Here is an 18,478-nt window from a genome sequence, read left to right as displayed (position 1 = left end):
TTGAGGGGAAATTATCGCCTCAGCGCAGGAATGAGCAAATAAATGTCAGTTTCGATTTGTCTCAGTTCTCCTTTTTCCAGTCATCAGTTCAGCTCACCACATTTACACACCAGTTGAGTTCATGTATTTTGGGAGGGAAGGGTGCGGATGAGGTAAATTCTCCATTAAATGCAAACAGTTGGATTTCTCCCCAATTCCAACCCCATTATTGAGGAACTTCAGTAGGGAAAGATGAAAAAATACACTGGCTTAGATGCAGTTTCTATGATCAGGACTTAACTCATGGAAGGCTCCTGAGGACAGAAGGGGTTGGGGCTGAGGCAGATTCTACAAATTATCCCTACTTCCTCCAATAGTTCCCTGAAAATTTGCTCTGGAGGATAGAGAAGACCCTCCAGGACAGTGTGGGAGGTGGCCCAGCAGGAAAAAAAGCAAAAATTCTCGTTCCTCTTCTTTCTACCGACGGGAGTCTCTGCTGGGTTGCAGTCCTTTCTGCAGACGAAATAAGCCCTTTCATGAAAGGAAGGACAATGTAAGACCCAACCTGCTCCCTCACCGCAAAAACTTCTCATTTTTTTAAATTTATGTGACTATTACATTGCATTTGGAATGGATCGTAAGTCAAAACACTTCCATTTAGTGCTCTCATTCATGCTCGCTAAGTTCTAGAAATGTGGTTTTCCTTCACATCTGGCTGAGTACACTATAATCCTGGCGATGCCAAGACAGTGCCAATGGGTACACTTGCGCTGGCGATGCCTCCCCACAAGGTTTGGGAGCTTCCTCCACTCTTCAGCCTCAAGATGTGGCCCTTGAATCCAAAAATGTTGGCAACCCTTGTGTATGAGATAGGGTCAAGCTAACCACGACAACAGGGTAATGTGTGCACATCTTATTATAAGTTCCTTTGCCTTATATTGTAGCCCATCATGTAGAGAATAAGCTGACATTATGAAGGAGTGTCTCCACCCCCATCATTCAGCCCACACACTGAAGTCCAGCTCCATGGGGCTCCTGGTGGTTCCGTCCTTGCGAGAAATGAGGTTGCAGGGAACCAGGCAGAGGGCCTTCTCGGTGGTGGCGCCTGCCCTGTGGAATGCCCTCCCATCAGATGTCAAAGAAATAAACAACCATCTGATGCTTAGAAGACATCTGAAGGCAGCCCTGTTTAGGGAAGTTTTTAATGACTGATGTTTTAATGTATTTTTAATCTTTTGTTGGAAAGCCACCCAGAGTGGCTGGGGAAACCCAGCCGGATGGGCAGGGTATAAATAAATTATTATTATTATCATCATCATCATCATTATTAGGAAAACGCAATGCAAGCCCTGACTCCGTTTACTTTATAAAGAAGTAGATAACAACTCAAAAAACTCTTCCAAGGCAGCATTAACATTATTAATAACAAGTGGTTTCATGCAGACTTCTTCGTTGCTGTAGTGAAGCTGCTATGGTAGATTAATTGCCTGATCCTCGTTAAAATGTGGAATCTTCTTAAATTCGTCCTGCTTTTTGAAGAAAAGCTGGGCTAGTATATGGTCTGGCGTGCGGTGGAAATAGTCATCCATATCAAGGGTCTGCAGCTACAAAAAAAACAACCACAACAGTATTTGAATTGGGAAAGGGAAGTTTACGCTCGTTTCACAGTAACGCACACACATTTTTCATGGCAAACTTTTTAAATTACCATCTTATGTAATATGTACAATCATGTATAATACGGATGGGCAAATTTCAATTGGTTTCTCTCCATTTCTAATTTTTCCAGTCTTACATTCAGTTCTCTACATTTCCACATTGGTTTGCAAATAAATAAATAAATTGTAAGTTCTCGTGAAAATTCATCAGTATTTTTGTGAGAATTTCACCGAATAGTCACATCTTTGTAAGCACCTTAGCTATGCGCTTTTGCAAAGCAGTGTACCTAATATAATGTACTTTCCCATGTTATTTATTACTAATATGCATTTTTACACCTACTTTAGTATATGCACATTACTTGGCTGGAGAACTGCATTTCAAAATTCAGAAAAATTCAAATTTTGAAGGCTGGATGTTTGGGTTTTTGGTGTATTGCTTCAGAAAGCACAAATTCGGCAGATATGCCTTTAAATGCAAACTGAGTTAAATTTCTTCCCCATCGCTAATATATGGTATTTTTTTTCTCCCCAATCCCGCAAAAACTTTGTAACGTTGATTGTGGTTCACAATAACTCACCCCACTGACTTAACTGTGGCTTAACTGTATCTAGCCCAGCAGTTTACCTAGGAAGTCAAGCACAGATTTCCTACCTGGTTTGCAGTGCTGAATGCCAAAATGAAAAGCAACTCTTCGTCGCATGTGCTCTTGATGTAGTGTTGGGTGCCAACGGGGAAAAACACAACATCTCCAACGCCAATGGTGAAGTCAGTGGTGAGTGATGGTGAAACGATAATGCCCACCTGGAGAGAGAATGCACCAACAAGGAAATATACCCCAACACCCATCCAACTGAATCTGTGATTCTCGGGGGGCCACCAGGTGGTGCGTTGGAAGATGGCCGACAATAACATCTCTCTGACCCATACGAGGTAATTAAGGGGCTGCTATGGGAAGTATGCAGTCTTCCTACCCCCCCCAAAGAGATGGGGGGCTGCCTTGCCAGCGGTGTTCACAATGCACCCCCTGATCCGAGAGATGGGGATGCCGAACACTTGGCACGAGCCCTCGATGAAGTCAGATCTTCCTGACGCCGATTCCAATCAGCACGTGCTGGTTAGCTTCAGCTCGGAATTATAATTGGAAACATATGATTGGAATGAAGCTGAAGCACATACATTAAGTAACGTTCGAGAGATAAGACTGCTGATTAATGGATCTCTGTGACCAGGAGTGACGGACGGATAAGTAAATCTTCTGATGAATCACCATTAAGAGACTGTATGTTTGGAATGAAGGGGGGGGGACTTTTTTTCTTCTTTGCACGATGTGATATTAATAACCCTTCACCCCAGATAGAAATAAGATCGTTGCGTTTTTACTAATCACAAGCAGGAATTCAAGAACTGTGTGGGATGGATTATAACAGGAGAGAGGATTGGTGAACGGTGAGAAAGAGGAAAATTTTTATGACGCAGTTAAAAAATGGCGTCTCGTCAAGACAGGCTTGCCGGAGAAAGAAGGACAGGGGGAGGAGAATCAGGATCATTGGAAAGAGAAGGAATGTTGGAACGCAATTTTGACCTGACAGAGCCTCCTGATTTATTTGGCAAGCCTGAGAAAAGTAAAGGACAGACTGAAGATTATTATTATTATTTTTTTTATGGAAGCGTTGAACAGAGGCTGTCCCTGAGCGATATGATCTTTGGAGAGTACAAAACCCACACAGAGGATGCCTGTTTTCAATCTGCTTGTGAAAATTATCAAAGATCGCAAAGAAAGGAATATATGATTACAACAAGAAGATGAAGAAAGTAATAAAGGACTATCTGGATTGAACTGGATAGAACTGTTTAATTAAAGCAGTAATATAAGTGATGTTTGGACTCGTTCGGAGCTTGATGTATGGGTACCCCCAACAAAATTTAAAATTTGGCTGTATAATTTGGAACTAATGTGATTTGGCTAATGTGATGTGATTGGCCTGTTAATAAAAATTATTAAAAAAAAAAATCTGTGGTTCTCAATGGACTTCATGAAAAATGTCACAAATCCAGGCGTCTGTAATGTCTCCCAGAGCCAAAGGTTCAGAAAAGGGAAAAATAGAATGATCCAGAAGACAGAGCAATTCCCCTATGAAAAAATGCGACCACATCTGGGGCTTTAAAGAGAAAAGGTTTAGAGAAAAGGTGGAGGGACATGATAGAGGACATTATTCATGGTGTAAAGCAGACACGTCCAACCGGTCGGCCGCGATCAACAGGTAGATCCCCCGTTGATAATGGTCAATCGCGAGACTCTTATCAATCGCAGGAATAAAAGAACTGTGGAATGAATGTCTCCGCGCCCTGCCCCCCTTGCTCTGTCCCTCTGGGTGGAGTTTGGTGCTATCGCTTTGCGATGTTGAATACGTTGTATGGCTTTTAGCAGTTTTCCAGGTTAGTGATTGATGTCATACCCCTGTATAGAAGCTGTTTCCCCCAAAAAAGCTGAACAACTGCGCTCTCCCCTGCAAAAAGCTAACAACTGTGGTCAGTCCTCAACGACAATGGGTAGATCACTGCCAGTTTTTTTTTATACTGGGAGTAGATAGCAGTCTCTTGATAGTTGGATGGGCCTGGTGTAGAGAAAGCAGATAATTATGTTTTCCTCCCTCATATACTGTTATAAAGCTGTGTAAGGGGACAGGAGGGACCAGGAGGAGCAGCGCAATGGATACAGGAGAGTGACCTCCCTTGTTGTTATGCCTATCGGTGTGGTTGCTCGAGAGCGATCAGGCAAGATCCCTCACTGGTCTTTTCAAAGGCTTTATTATTGGTGCAAAAACATTTACAATGCAGAACACCTCTATTCCATGTCTTGCTCACTCACTAGCAGAATCTGAGAGTGGGCGGTCCTTAAACTTTCCCCAGCAGAGTAGTTTCTTGACCCCCAGCCGACGCCTCCCCTCTCTGCACGAAAGCCTATTGTGCAAGGAAGGCTTGGGTAAAGGGGGACCTCCCTCCTCCCCGCTTCGCTCAGGCAAGGTGTCCTGGCACTGCCTTGCATCCCTCGAGCCCTGCAGCTCTTCCCCACTAGAGGCGTGGCTTCCTTCCTCCGCTGAGGAAGTGCTGCTTCCCACGATTTTTGGAGGCTCTCTGTAATCCATCTGCCCTTCCCCCTCTCGCCTCTGAGCCGATGGCAGTTCCCTGACACTTGTGGAACAGGACTTGTAGACAACCTGGTGTGCAAGGCTGTGGAGCTCCAAGATTTCTTTCCCAACTCTGCCTTGCAGAAAACTGGAAGGAAGCAGAGCTAAGAACAGTTTGATTCTCCTAACCCAGCAACAGTCACTGGGTGCCTACCAGATATTGGACTACAACTCCCACCATCCTAGTCATGTTTTCTGTGGCTGATGGGAGTTGTAGTTCATTATCTTGAAGGCACCAGGTTGGCTAACCCTGCAACCTCCTTGCCACTAGCCCAAAATGCTTCTTTGAAAATATTCATAACCTTTTTCTTTTATAGAAAAGCTTATAAACTGCTTAAGCAGAAAAATTTGTAACAGACGTACATAATAACATTACCAATAAAACATGATTAAATCAGCAAAACTTAAAAAAGCAAATATACATAAAATAATCACCGATAAAACTCAGATAAAAAGCAGCAAAACTGGGGGGGAATGCATAACTAAACTGTATGCCTGGGTAGGATTGCTGAAATAAAAACAACTATGGTATAAGAGATAGAAGACAAGGAGCAGCAAAGAGGGAGAAATTAAAAAAAACACCACTGGAAAATGGGATGGGAGGTTGACAAAAACAAAAGAAAAATTGATTATGTATTGGAGTGTAACTGTGAAACTTGTAAAAATTTAATAAAATATAACTGGGGGGGGGGGTGAAATGAAAGACTTCAGCAGGAGTCAAAACAATATTGTGAGAGTTTCTGCTTCCTGCCAATAGCTAAGCACCTATTCCTTACCCAAGGAAAACTCAGAACGGTTTGCATCGCAGTGGTTTAAGTTAAATAGCTACCTTTCCACACCCACTGATGACATATCCCATCTCGTTGGCGTTGAAATGAAAGTGGGGCTGCCGTAGACCATTGCTATAGATCCTGAGTGTCCCCAAAGTAAGAGCATCTTCCTTCTGAAAACAAGGAGACCAAACAAAAGCACGTGAGCATGTGAGGTTGTGCAAAATAACAACAGGGTGTCTCAAAGCATTAAAACAGGAGGTGGGAACCGGAGGCCCTGCAGACTTATTGGACTCCAGCTCCCATCATCCCTGACCACTGGCCATGTTGGCTGGGGCTGATGGGAAATGGAGTCCAACAACGTTAGAAATCTCAGGTGGCTCCATGGGTCAGTGCAACTGGCTGTTAACCAGAAGGCTAGTGGTTTGAGCCCATGCAGAGACGGCTATGGGCAGGGTTTCTGTACTGCTCCCCAAACGGAACATTTGACTCAGATCTCCATGGTCTCCTCCACTATAACAGGCAGCGCTTTTTATCTCAATACTTACTGAATGGAGAAACTCGCTGTAAATTCTTTCATTCGTACTCAAGCCTTTTCCATCTTTCACATACCGAGCAAACTGGATTATTCCCCCGGGGAAACGGAACTCAGTTGACCCTGAATGGAGGACAAACGCAGCATCCTCAACAGTAAGACAAGCTTGGGAGACCTAGTTCGCGATCATCACAGAATATTTATTAGCTTACATTGCTCGCTAAGCCATCCTTGCTGTTCTGAGACATTTGCAATCACTTAGCAGCAGACCACGTGTTCTGGATATAGAAGTGCCAGACATACTTCTGTGAGGCCAAAACTCCAAAGCTTAGGAAGAAAGAGAATAGACTTTCCCAGCCTTCCTCCACCCCGTCCCAAGTTCCAAGGGTGGTGGAACTACTAAGAGAGTCCTGAGTTAGGGTTGCCATTTTTCAAAAAGTGAAAACCTGGACACATAAAAATTGACATTTTGAGCTATTTTTAAGGAAAGTCAGCAAAAACAACACTGGGTTACCATACGTCCAGATTTTCCTGGACGTTTTGCCAATTTCCATGCAGACACTGCTTCTGACTGCAATATTCCGGGTATGTTCAGATGTATGATAACCCTATCTGAGTGCCAATCTTACCACCCAAGAGTGTTTCTTTAAAAACCCAAGGCTTTAAAAAGAGAATATTTGATTCCTCCATGGGCATTTAATTAGGAATAAACTCAGCTGCTTGGTTTCGCAGACAGCAGAGTTTCTGTATCCAGCTTTGCCCATGCTCTGGAACGAACTGTGGAACCAGAAATAGATTCCGCCACTGATTTTGGGCAATCCTTCCCTGGCTGGGTCTCTGAGATTGTCTGGAAATATCTTGGGTAGCAAGTGGATGCCACCAGCTCCTTCCTGCATCAGAAGCCCAGGAGAACGTTCCTAAGGTGATGGTGGGGCTGGTCCTCTATTGCCTCTGCTCCCTTTGCTGAAGCGACCCCGACCCACATTGCTAACTGTCTGGAAACAAAGGTCCCTGTTAATGCCATCTCAGCTTTCTCTGAAGTACCTTTGAGATCAAAGAAGTACCGCCACACAAGCGGGTCTTCAGACTGCTGGTAGTTGGGATTCTGAACGAACTCTGCTAGGTTTGGAGGAAGGTTGACAGCTTGGTCTTCTGCTTGCTTATGGAAAGACCTGATGAAGGCCACTCCACCTTGAGGCTAGAAAACATGCAGCAAACGTTGGATTTAGCTTCTCAGCAGCAGTGACTTAAAGGAGCTCCAGCTAGAGGAGTTTTTGTCACTGAAATTCTACTCAATATTGATCCAGAGCAGATTCCAATGTGTAGTTAGCAGAGTAACAACTTAAACACGTTGCAGGATTCCCAAAAACTAGATCAGAGGCAATTAATATTTCATCCAGCAGAGCTTTTCTGCCACTGAAGGCAAATGAGTATAATGGTCACAAATCCAATACATTCAGGATTGGCACTGTCTATAAAAAATCCAGTTGCAGCAGACTTAGCTTAAACTTACAATAACTTATACTAAGCATACAAAACACCATACCAGAAAGAAAGAAAGAAAAAAAGGATGAGACCCAGGCTCCTTCTGGCCTCACAGTCAGCATGACCTTGACAGAAAGAGATAACAGAACCAGTTTAAACCAGCTGTACTCAGCTTCTTTGAAGGAATAACCCAAACATCAGGAACCTTCTGCTTGTTTGCTTGTTTCTTTCACACAAAGAAGCTTACGGAAGCTTCCTGAATTAAGTAGAATAGGAAAGATCTCTACACATCAGATCAGTATTTTCTGCACTAAGAAATGCAAACTGACAGTTTAAGCCCTAAAAGAGATGGGAAGGGGGGTAGGAACCAAATTTTCAAGAACAAATGAAATACTTTAAAGGCTTCTTAAAAAAATAAAAACTAAAACATCCTGTGCATTAGTGGTGGGCATATTCTGCTTTATTGGTTGCTCTGAGAAGCTTCCCCAATGATGCCACATAACTGCTTTCTAGAGGGGCTGAAGCACAACAAAAAGGGGACCAAAAAAGAACACCCAACCCCAGAACAATTTGTGGTAAGAAAAGTTGCAGAATTTCAGTAGGAGATGAACTTTGCTGCTTGGAAATGAAGCGGGGAGGGGGGCTGCCCCAAAACCTCTGCAGATGCAATTTGTATGGAAAATGGAATATTGTGTGACAACCCCGATTGCATCATAAATGCATGATTAAAAGGCTATCTGGAGGGGCCCATACCTCATGTCATAGCCCCAATTGGCTCTTAAAGCAGCTTACAAAGATTTTCACAATACAGCTGCATTCAAGTGTAGCATCAGGAACAGAAACATCTCAGGGCTTATCGACACATTTGGTTGCCTGACCTCTTTCCCCTGGGAAAACCTGTAGCTTAGTGCTGAATAGGAATGAACAGCAATCAGCCCCCCCCCCCCAGACTAGCACTAAGGAGTTTATGTTGTACAGACCTTTAGTGACCTTGCTGCTATGTCTTCAGGTGTTAAGAAAAACGTATCATCCAGATCCAGAGTTTGAAGCTCTTCATGGGTTGTGAAGAACAGCAAGAACAGACAGTCTTCTGTACCGACGTTCTTGAGCCAATGCACCGTGTTTCGAGGGAAGAAAATGACCTGGCCCGCTGTGACGTTGTACGTGGTTACGGTATTTCCACCAGCATCGACAACCCCAATCCATGCAGTGCCCTGAAAAACATAGGTGGAGAGAGGACTAGTCTTTGCAAATCAAGTTAAGAAGGCAGAAATCCAATGCCATCACTACAACACTGCCATGGGCCATCACAGCAGTGCAAAGAATGAAGCACCAATGTTTTATTATGTTTTATGAGTGTTGGAAGGCACCCAGAATGGCTGGGGCAACTATAGACTATTAAAATGTATTGATCAGTCATCTGCATCAGAATTCTTGATCCAGGACACTGACGATCTATTCGCCACCCTGGAATCCTCCTCCTGTCTTCTTCCCAAAGCCGAGTTAGTGCTTTCCCCAGACTTGGGAAGGATGTGGGAAGGCTTTAGGACTCTGCCAGAGCCCTCATGCCTCATTCACCAAATAGGTGCCTCCATACCCTGTCACTGCTGTTGACGGCATTTTATTCAGCTACGCACACCCCAGTCCCTGACTAGTGAGAGATTGCAGGGTTGCCAACACATAATAACAACAGTTTTATTATTTCTATGCCACACCCATCTGATTGGGTTGCCCCAGCCATACCTCAGGTTTGGTTTCCTTCAAATGAAGGTCACCGGAGATGGCAATGTCTTTGTGATGTGTGATTTTATTTACATGCCTGTACATTACAAGCTCAAGGGCCGCGGGTGGCGCTGTGGGTAAAACCTCAGCGCCTAGGACTTGCCGATCGTATGGTCGGCGGTTCGAATCCCCACGGCGGGGTGAGCTCCCGTCGTTCGGTCCCAGCTCCTGCCCACCTAGCAGTTCGAAAGCACTCTTAAGTGCAAGTAGATAAATAGGTACCGCTTTATAGCGGGAAGGTAAACTGAGTTTCCATGTGCTGCGCTGGTGCTGGCTCTCCAGAGCAGCTTCGTCACACTGACCATGTGACCCGGAAGTGTCTCCGGACAGCGCTGGCTCCCGGCCTCTTAAGCGAGATGGGCGCCCAACCCCAGAGTCGGTCATGACTGGCCCATACGGGCAGGGGTACCTTTACCTTTACCTTTACATTACAAGCTCACAGCACTGACAACCCAACTGATTTTGCTTTTCCCATTAGTTTTCTTGTGGGTTTCCCAAAGCCATAGCTCTGGATTCAGCGCACAGAGAGCAAGTTAAGCCTGTGTGTTTACTCCACATACGACTCACCCTGGTCTGTTCTCTCTTAAACCCACCAATGACATAACCTCCAACCAGAGGAAGGAGGGAGGCCTGTCCCGCTTCTGGAAACATCCAGTAACTTCCATGGCAACTAGCATCCTTTACTGCTTAATTATGCAAAGAGATACTTAACAGACATGGCTTGGGCCTTTAACTTAGCAAAAAGACTCCTCTGCAGAATGCAATTTTAGAGATATAAAACCATAAATTTGGAGGGCACCCAAAGATGACATAAAAACGAAACCACCATCCTAATCCTATAGCTATCTAAGGGTTCTTTCCACTAGAAAGATTGGGTAAAAACAATTTTAAGATAACCCCAAAAAGTACCTTTAAGAGGTAGCCATGTTCATTGGCATTGAAATGCCAGTGTGGTGCACGCAGTCCTTTGCTCTTAATCCTCAAAGTTCCAAACGTCATCTTGGAGCGCTGAGCATTGATGCTTCTTCCAAACTCCATCTCTTCCTTGTTCTGGTACTCATTGGCGTTTTTCCGGAATCTCGACCACTGAATGGTACCGCCCGGGAACTCGTGCTTCTGGAAAGGGTAATACTTGGGACATCAAGCACTGCATAAAAAGTCTAATATCCAGTGACGTTATTTGCGGCCCATCGTGCCTCTAGCTATCTACAAGAATTTGCGTGAAAGAGTGTACACTTGTTACAGGCTCAGGTACTTATGCTATGTCCCTCCACAGTCCAGGAACACATAATGTAGCTCCTTCTTTCCTTATACAGTAAAATAAAATAATAATAATAATAATAATAATAATAATAATAATAATAATAATTCATTATTTATATCCTGCCCATCTGGCTGGGTTTCCCCAGTCACTCTGGGCAGCTCCCAACAGAATATTATAAACATGATACAACATCAAACATTAAAAACTTCCCTAAACAGAGCTGCCTTCTGATGTCTTGTAAAAGTCAGATAGTTGTTTATTTCCTTGACATCTGGTGGGAGGGTGTTCCTCAGGGTGGGCGCCACTACCGAGAAGGCCCTCTGCCTGGTTCCCTGTGACCTCACTTCTCGCAGTGAGGGAACCGCCAGAAGGCCCTCTGAGCTGGACTTCAGTAGAGCAACACTAGCCAACTTTGTGTCTTCCAGCTGCTGCTGAAATTCAAGACCCCAAAGCCTCAGCCAGCATAGACATTGGTGAGGGATGGTGGGAGCTGGAGGCTACTACTTCTTAGCAACCCCATGGACAAAATAATCATTAAGGTCCTTATCCACAGAATCACAGAGTTGGAAGGGACCCCCAAGAGTCATGCAGGAATCTCAACTAAAGCATCCATGACAGATGACCATCCAACCTCTCCAATGAAGGACAGTCCACAGCCTCTTATGTGAAATATATACCGGCTGGGCTTTTAGTGTTGTGGGCCCAAGCCTGTGGAGCACATGCCGAATTGAGATCATAACGGCAGCCTCCTGGCTGAACTTCAGGCACCTGACAAAAAAGACTTTCCCACTCCAGCAGTTATTTGAAGGCAGTTCAAGTTTTGCACAGCTTTTTCGTTTTTTGTTCTTTGTGTGGCTCCTGGTTCCTTGTACGCCGCTTAGAAATACTAATGATTAAGCAGTGTATAAACGCCTTAAACAAATAAAAATAAAACAGGATATGGTCAAATTATACCTTGGCTTTAGCAAGCTGGTGGAGAAACTGGAACTTGGGGTCCACCTGGGCAGATGTTACCGAAGTTCCCGCGGAAGCAGCTCTATGCTTTTGTGAGCTGGCATCGTATTTTGGTTTGAAGCCGGTGTTGGCGGTATAGACCAGAGACAAAACCAGCACCCCTAAGACAGTGGTGATGGCGCAGGCCAAGAGGCAGACCAGAAAGATGTTGAGCAGGGACCAGCGGTTCTTTTTCTCCCCCAATAAACAAAGAAACAAAGAGGAATAATTAGTAGCCATTTTTATAGAACTGGCAAAACAGAACATTGCCTCTCCAGGCCTGTGTAAGCTGCTGTACTGGCAACCTTTGGGAGCACATGACAAGCTTATGGATAAAACACTATAACTTCACAATGCAGAAGGTCTGTAGCTCAGTTGTAGAGGAACTGGCTTGCATGCAGAAGACCCCAGATTCAATTCCTAGCTTCTCCAGGTAGGGCCGAGATTGGATCATGAAGGTGGCATATAGACTTTTCCAGGGCAGCAAAAACGTTGACTATCAATCCTGAAAGTGTTAGGGACATAGATGACTTCCTTGGTCATTCAGTTTTGAGATGAGGCCATTCGGTGAAGCCCTAAAGATGTGACTCGCATATTGGAATTGTCAGAAACAATCACTTTGGCTATGAACTATTAGCTTTTACTGGTCACTTCATAGGGGTCTCAACACATCACGTGCCTGGCTGCTACATATCTTATAACTCTTGGAGCTATTTCACACACGGTTCAGCACAATCTAAGGTTTCCCACTGAGTGTACATACAAACAGCAGGGACTTGCCTCCAATCCTGTTTTCCTGGTGGTTGTTGTGGTGATCACACAGGGTCCCTGGACGTTTCACCGTCTATTGATCCCTGTGCCACCACTTTATTTCTCGCTGCCACCACCCAGGCCCTACCTGGGACAATACTGAGTCCAGTCAGGGTTAAATTGAAACGTAAATGTTTGTTTATTTATTGCAGTTTAACAAGCGTGTGGTTTCATAAACGGTATCAGTCAATTACATTCATGGGGTGCCTATCCAGACCTATAACTTTCACTACCTGCTCTCACTCACTAAACTACCTCTCAGATATTTACTTGTCTGCCTAGCCCCTAACTGTTCCTGACTCAGCCTATTTCGCTACACTAACTCAACCTACCCCCAAACTCTATCCCAATTCACTCCCACTCCAACCAACTCCCAACGAACACCTCAACGAACTCCCCCCTTTGCCCCTCCCAGAGCTGTTTTTATAGTCCCTCTGACTCCACCCCCCGGGTCCTGATTGGGTAACCTGTTTAACTATTTCACCTCCAGCACTTTCATATGTTAACGTCACATTTGTCAGTGGGGAAAGGCTGGGGGAGCATGCCTCCAAGGTATGTTTGTGTATATGTGTAAAGAGTAGGGATTATATGTGTGGGCATGAAGGGATTATCTGTCTAGTGCAATACATAGAACATCCAACTCCCCGTCAGTCGTGGTCTCTAAAGGCCATTCTCCTCCTTTTTTATAAAAAAGTCTTATGTAACTCTGGGAAATGGTAGGGCTTGTGCTATGACAAAGAGTAAGGGAGCTCCTAAGCTGGGGAGGAACCTCCCGTAATACCCCATCATTTGCCATTTTCATCCGAGCTTAATATCTTACCACATGCATACACAATCAGTTTATACCTATCTTAGAACAGGTTGCACTAGGGTTGCCACCTTTTTTGTAGCTAGGAACCTGTACCATTACTAGCTACCTGACAGGTAGAAATTCAGCTTTCCTCTCTCATTTCCATGCAAGTAAAAGCCTCATCAGTTGAACTTTAGGTTGTTATTTCAGCTCTGGCTATTTTCAAAGCAGAATAGCTCCAACTAGGGGAAAAAGCAATTGATAACTTCAGAAGTGACCCAGCTTGTTAATATTGTCATTGTAGCAACTGGCAGTTTTTGCCTTTGATTACTGCAATGCTGAAAGGTTCTGGGTTTTTTTAGAAGTTTGTGGAGAATATTTTGCTGGTTTTGATCTGCTCAGCCAGGAAAACTTCCTCTTTCAACTCTTCTTCCCTTACTTCTGCTTACAAAAAATTGTCCTAACCAAAGTTGCTTAAGCTATCCGGGAAAATGCCTGAGGAAGTTAACAAATCAATATTAGTTAATTCATAATTGTGCAGTAGTTTTGCACAGAACACCCTGGTTACCTTGGGAAAGTCACTATTATTCAGCAGAACATAATGCAGACACAATTATCACTGCCATATCTAAAAACCTAGTTCAGAAGTGCTTGTCCTTTTTGTCACATTCCAGCATGAGAAAGAGAGATTCAAGGATGGGGCTATGCAGAAACGGATGAGCTCAGTTCTTGATGCCTCTCTGGGGCAAAGCAAATGTAATGTGGCCCAACCTGGCCCCACACACAGACCTACAGTAACTAGAGGAATGGCAAATATTGATCCTAACCATCTCCTTAACAGAGCCTGGAAAGTTATCTCTTTCAAAAAAAAGTTTAGTTTTTAAGGTGCTGTTGTTGTTTTATCACTTGTTGTTTGCTGCTCCAGGCTCCTTTGGGAGGAGAGTTGAGATATAAATTACCGTATTTTTTGCTCTATAAGACTCACTTTTTCCCTCCTAAAAGGTAAGGGGAAATGTGTGTGTGTCTTATGGAAGAATGCAGGCTGACAGCTATCACAGAAGCCGGAACAGCAAGAGGGATTGCTGCTTTCACTGCACAGTGATCCCTCTTGCTGTTCTGGCTTCTGAGATTCAGAATATTTTTTTACTTGTTTTCCTCCACCAAAAACTAGGTGCTTCTTGTGGTCTGGTGCGTCTTATAGAGCGAAAAATACAGTAATAAATAAGTAGTTCAAGTCCTGTCAGGGGAAAATCGGGGTATAAATATGGAATAATAATCATTAAATGGTGAATTGCTTAATTATTTTTTCCAACGATCATGATATTTAAGCTTAAAGGTCTGAAGGCTCTAGGGCAGAGGTTTTCAACCTTTTTGAGTCCACAGCTCCCTTAACCAACTACAATATTTCTGTGGCACCTCTGTGAGTCTGTTTTGTCACCCCTTGCCTGTAGAGCTAGCAGCCTCTCACCCTTTTTGAAACACCCTCCCTTGTGGAGTGTTCCTTCTCCCCTCTCCTCTCCCCTCTTCCTTGGAAGTCCTGCGGGCAGCTGCTGCTGCCATCGCTGGTCTGAGCTGCCCCCCTCCTGACCCCAAACAGAGGTGCCTCCCAGGGGCGCCATTCGCCTGCGGAGCTCATAGCCAGGGCTGCTACAATAAATGGATGTGCAAGCCTTTGGGAGGCAGAGATGCGAGAGGGCATCAGAGGAGGGAAGGAAGGAAAGAGGGACAGAAGACAGTGTTGCCTGCTGCACCCCTGACCATCATTCAAGGCACCCCAGGGTGCCACGGCACACTGGTTGAAAACCACTACTTTAAGGGTTTAAAAAATGTAAGAGAATGAACTTCAAGAACTTGAAATCATTCAAAGTTCTCCCCCAAAACAAACTTCTCATTCCGTTCACCCAGCAGTTATGGGAACTACTTGCAGGTGTAGTTCAGAGATTTTTTAACTAATTCAGTGAAGTTTGTTGAACCAAACTAGTTCATTCCGAGCACTGGTCTTTAATTTCTGTCCTTTCCCCATTTTGAAATAACTAGCAGCCATTTACAAAATGGACATGTCACTTCTTGTGGACAGATAAGACAAGTGTACACATTGTACACTGAAGAAAGCTATAAATCTCCTTGCAATTCTTTATTTATCCTGAATGATCAGTAGTGGAGAAAGAGATTACTTAAAGGATAAAAGCACTACTTCTTTTGCTCTCAGCAGTCGACCTGACATATCCCCCCAACGTTCCTCCTTCTGCATGTACCAAATTTGTACCAGATCATATGACCAGGCTTTTCTTGTTTCTGCACCCAAAGATAGCAACCCTCCACAATGGTCTGACTTGGGATAAGACTGCTTCCTTTCTTCATATAAGACTGTCCATTCTGACAATGCTGAAAAGACAGAGAGACAACATGGATTCTGTTTCTTCTGCTTGCCTCAGAGGCTACAACACAGTGAGAACCCCAAACCATCCAGAAGTTGTTGGACGCCAACTACCATCGGGAGAGCCAGCCTGAAACAAAGAACAAGATGGCACTCCCCCATTCCATGAACAGAAGCCAGCTGGATTTGCACATCAGCCCCAGACAGCATGGTCAAAAACCAGAGATGATGAGTTTGCATCCAGTATTATCCTGAGGGCCACAGGTTCTCCACCCATGGCTGCCAACATCAACCTTTTGGTGGGTGGTACAAACTTCCAAGTGGTGCCTACAGATTAGACTGCACATAGAAAAAATTCTACCATTGGATTACTCTTGCTGGGCCTGATGAGCTCATTTTAAAAAACAAAAATCTCCTACTCTGTGTTTTTAACTCAGATGTTGCTGGTTTTTTTAAAAAAAGCAAACATTTTTTATTAGCAGATTTTTCAAAACACAGTTCAAGTCCTAGGCAACCTGCTAATACTTACTTGTTTATAGCTAGAGGTGCTGGATGAAGTAAGGAAGCACATTCTCAAGATTTTCTATACATTTTCTATACGTTTTGTAACAAGTTTCCAGATCTGAGCATATAGCTTCAGATCAGCTCTCTCATTATTTCACAACAGCAACTTACTGGATGTTCTTGTTTTTTCCTCTCCATTTTGACTGAGGGACTTGGAGGTGTTTCTTCATGCAGTTCAAATCCTGAGTTATCCATTTCAAGTGAGCGAAGTAGAATTTTGCATACACCAAAAGTGAAATCCGAAGTTACCTTGGATTTGTGGCCTGAACTTCAGTAGCAGAAGAAAGCATCTGTTTTCCTTAGGATATACACACGGTAATGGACAACTTGAGGAACAGGTTGCAATTCAGGATATCCCCTTTCTTAAACCAAACTTTCTTTACCAGGAAGGCTGTCACCATGACTAATGTACTTCTAATTTCGGTCATAACACTATTCAGTTCCTCAGCATCATATGAACCAAGCAATGTAATATGCCAGTGAGAAAGTCTATGGTCCTGATAAATCAAGAGCCTAATTTGTGCTGTCAACTAAACAGTGTGTGTGTGTGTGTGTGTGTGTACACACACACACACACACACACGAGTTGAGAGCGAGCCTGATTAATTTGTGTGATTTCAGGTACTATTTTATTTATTCATCTAATAAAATATATACCTCAGGTTACAGATGCTTCAGGTTACAGACTCAGGATGAGAACAGAAATCGCTGGCAGCAGCAGAGGTCCCATTAGCTAAAGTGGTACCTCAGGTTAAGAACAGCTTCAGGTTAAGAACGGCCATTCAGAATGAATTACGCTCTTAACCCGAGGTACCATCGTAAACTCAAAGCGGTTTACAAAAAGATGAGAACAAGAAAATATTGCGGGGAGAAAATAGGATACTTTAAAACTTACAAAAATTTAAGATACTAAAGCAGATTAAAATTCACATCACCATTTCTAAGCTTCTGGTTTATTTAATTTGAATGTGTGTGTCTATATAAAAAATAAAAACATGTCCAAAATTAGGAACTGGTTTGTTTCAGTTACACACTTTCAAATCCATTTCTTCCTTCTGGTTTATATTGTAGCTAATGCAACTTAACTGACGCTCATGAATTCTCATTTTATGTTAATGGGGCAAAGGGTGTTTCCCATGATTACCACAGGAGGGGGTCCATGCTACTGGTCTGGTCTGTTTTGGTCACATTGAAGGAAACACCCCTGGGGATGTCCACACATTGATGTTGAAACCTACACTAACAAAACCAGCATGTGACCAGCTGCAGGAATGTGGGCTGAGCACAAGATCCTGATTCCTGAGCACATGGGCATGCTTGCTGAAATCAAGCTTATCTTGATTCTGGCGTCAGCCTAACTGGACGTGTAGCTTTTGTGAAATTGTATGCTCTATCAAACCAATGAAGAATTGGTAATATGCTAACCAAACTGAACTGAGTAACCATCTTTCAGCCAAGCAATCAACTGAAAATTATTTCACTTGATTGACAGCCCTAATTTAAAGTGAGATGGGTGGAAAAGTACATGTACAGGATGGGGGAAACCCTAAAGAAAAATGTCCTGAGACACTAAAAAAGGTAAAGGACCCCTGACAGTTAAGTCCGGTTGCAGATGACTCTGGGGTTGCAGCGCTCATCTTGCTTTACAGGCTGAGGGAGCGGCGTTTGTCCGCAGACAGTTTTTCCAGGTCATGTGGCCAGCATGACTAAGCTGCTTCTGGCGCAATGGAACACCAAAACCAGAGCAGCGCACAAAAATGCCATTTACCTTCCTGCTGGAGCGGTACCTATTTATCTAATGGCACTTTCTGGCATGCTTTCAAACTGCTAGGTTGACAGGAGCTGGGACCGAGCAACGGGAGCTCACCCCGTCGCGGGGATTCGAACCGCCGGATGGGGGGGAACCCTGCAGAAAAATGTCCCTAGACACTAATGGCCTTTAAATGCAGTAGGGAATGCTGTGGACTGGAACCTAGACAGAAGATTTCTGTTGACACATGGAAACCTTACACTATGCTGCCTGTGGACTGGATCATTGCTTTATGAGTTAGTTTGGTTAATTTGGCACAAGGATTGTTTCCACAAATAAAACCAAGATGTCTGCTGCCGTGAATTCCTAATGATTCAGAATTTGAATAGCACTAACAATATTTCTGCTTAGACACAGCCTGCATTCCTAATTCATTGGAGAGGGACACTCCATTGACTATCCTGAGAAACTAGCTCCAGCTGGGTCCCGGCTCCCTCTGCTGCCAACAGCCACTCCTTCAGGCTGCTGA

The 18,478-nt window shown here is 43.9% G+C and overlaps 1 protein-coding gene across 2 annotated transcripts; it reads right to left on the bottom strand.

The window, feature by feature from the left end:
- Window positions 1-1,320: 1,320 nt before the first annotated feature.
- On the bottom strand, window positions 1,321-16,533 carry DYNAP (dynactin associated protein). Of its 2 annotated transcripts, none has more exons than XM_080973554.1 (8): window positions 16,311-16,533; window positions 10,311-10,517; window positions 8,600-8,833; window positions 7,179-7,332; window positions 6,148-6,257; window positions 5,659-5,772; window positions 2,293-2,442; window positions 1,321-1,583 (listed from the first exon to the last, which is right to left on the bottom strand). In XM_080973554.1, the coding sequence occupies exons 1-8, from the start codon at window positions 16,392-16,394 to the stop codon at window positions 1,449-1,451; spliced, it is 1,188 nt and encodes a 395-aa protein (XP_080829680.1). In that variant the 5' UTR covers window positions 16,395-16,533; the 3' UTR covers window positions 1,321-1,448. The 2 variants fall into 2 exon arrangements, with proteins under 2 accessions (XP_080829680.1, XP_080829679.1); XM_080973553.1 differs by lacking the exon at window positions 16,311-16,533 and adding an exon at window positions 11,620-11,937.
- Between the last annotated feature and the right edge of the window lie 1,945 nt (window positions 16,534-18,478).

Source organism: Podarcis pityusensis (genome assembly GCF_964106645.2).
Source record: "Podarcis pityusensis genome assembly, chromosome: 11".
Taxonomy (NCBI): domain Eukaryota; kingdom Metazoa; phylum Chordata; class Lepidosauria; order Squamata; family Lacertidae; genus Podarcis; species Podarcis pityusensis.
This window is presented reverse-complemented; position numbering and strand designations above follow the sequence as displayed.

What these genes read in the sequence shown, in the direction of transcription:
- DYNAP (XM_080973553.1), bottom strand. Translation starts at nt 11,925, where the DNA reads ATGTTCTGTTTTGCCAGTTCTATAAAAATGGCTACTAATTATTCCTCT. An exon ending in ACCAGCTTGCTAAAGCCAAG is followed by an intron (nt 10,518 to 11,619) that starts GTATAATTTGAC and finishes TACCCTTTCCAG; the next exon opens with AAGCACGAGTTCCCGGGCGG. An exon ending in GTACTTCTTTGATCTCAAAG is followed by an intron (nt 6,258 to 7,178) that starts GTACTTCAGAGA and finishes TCCTCCATTCAG; the next exon opens with GGTCAACTGAGTTCCGTTTC.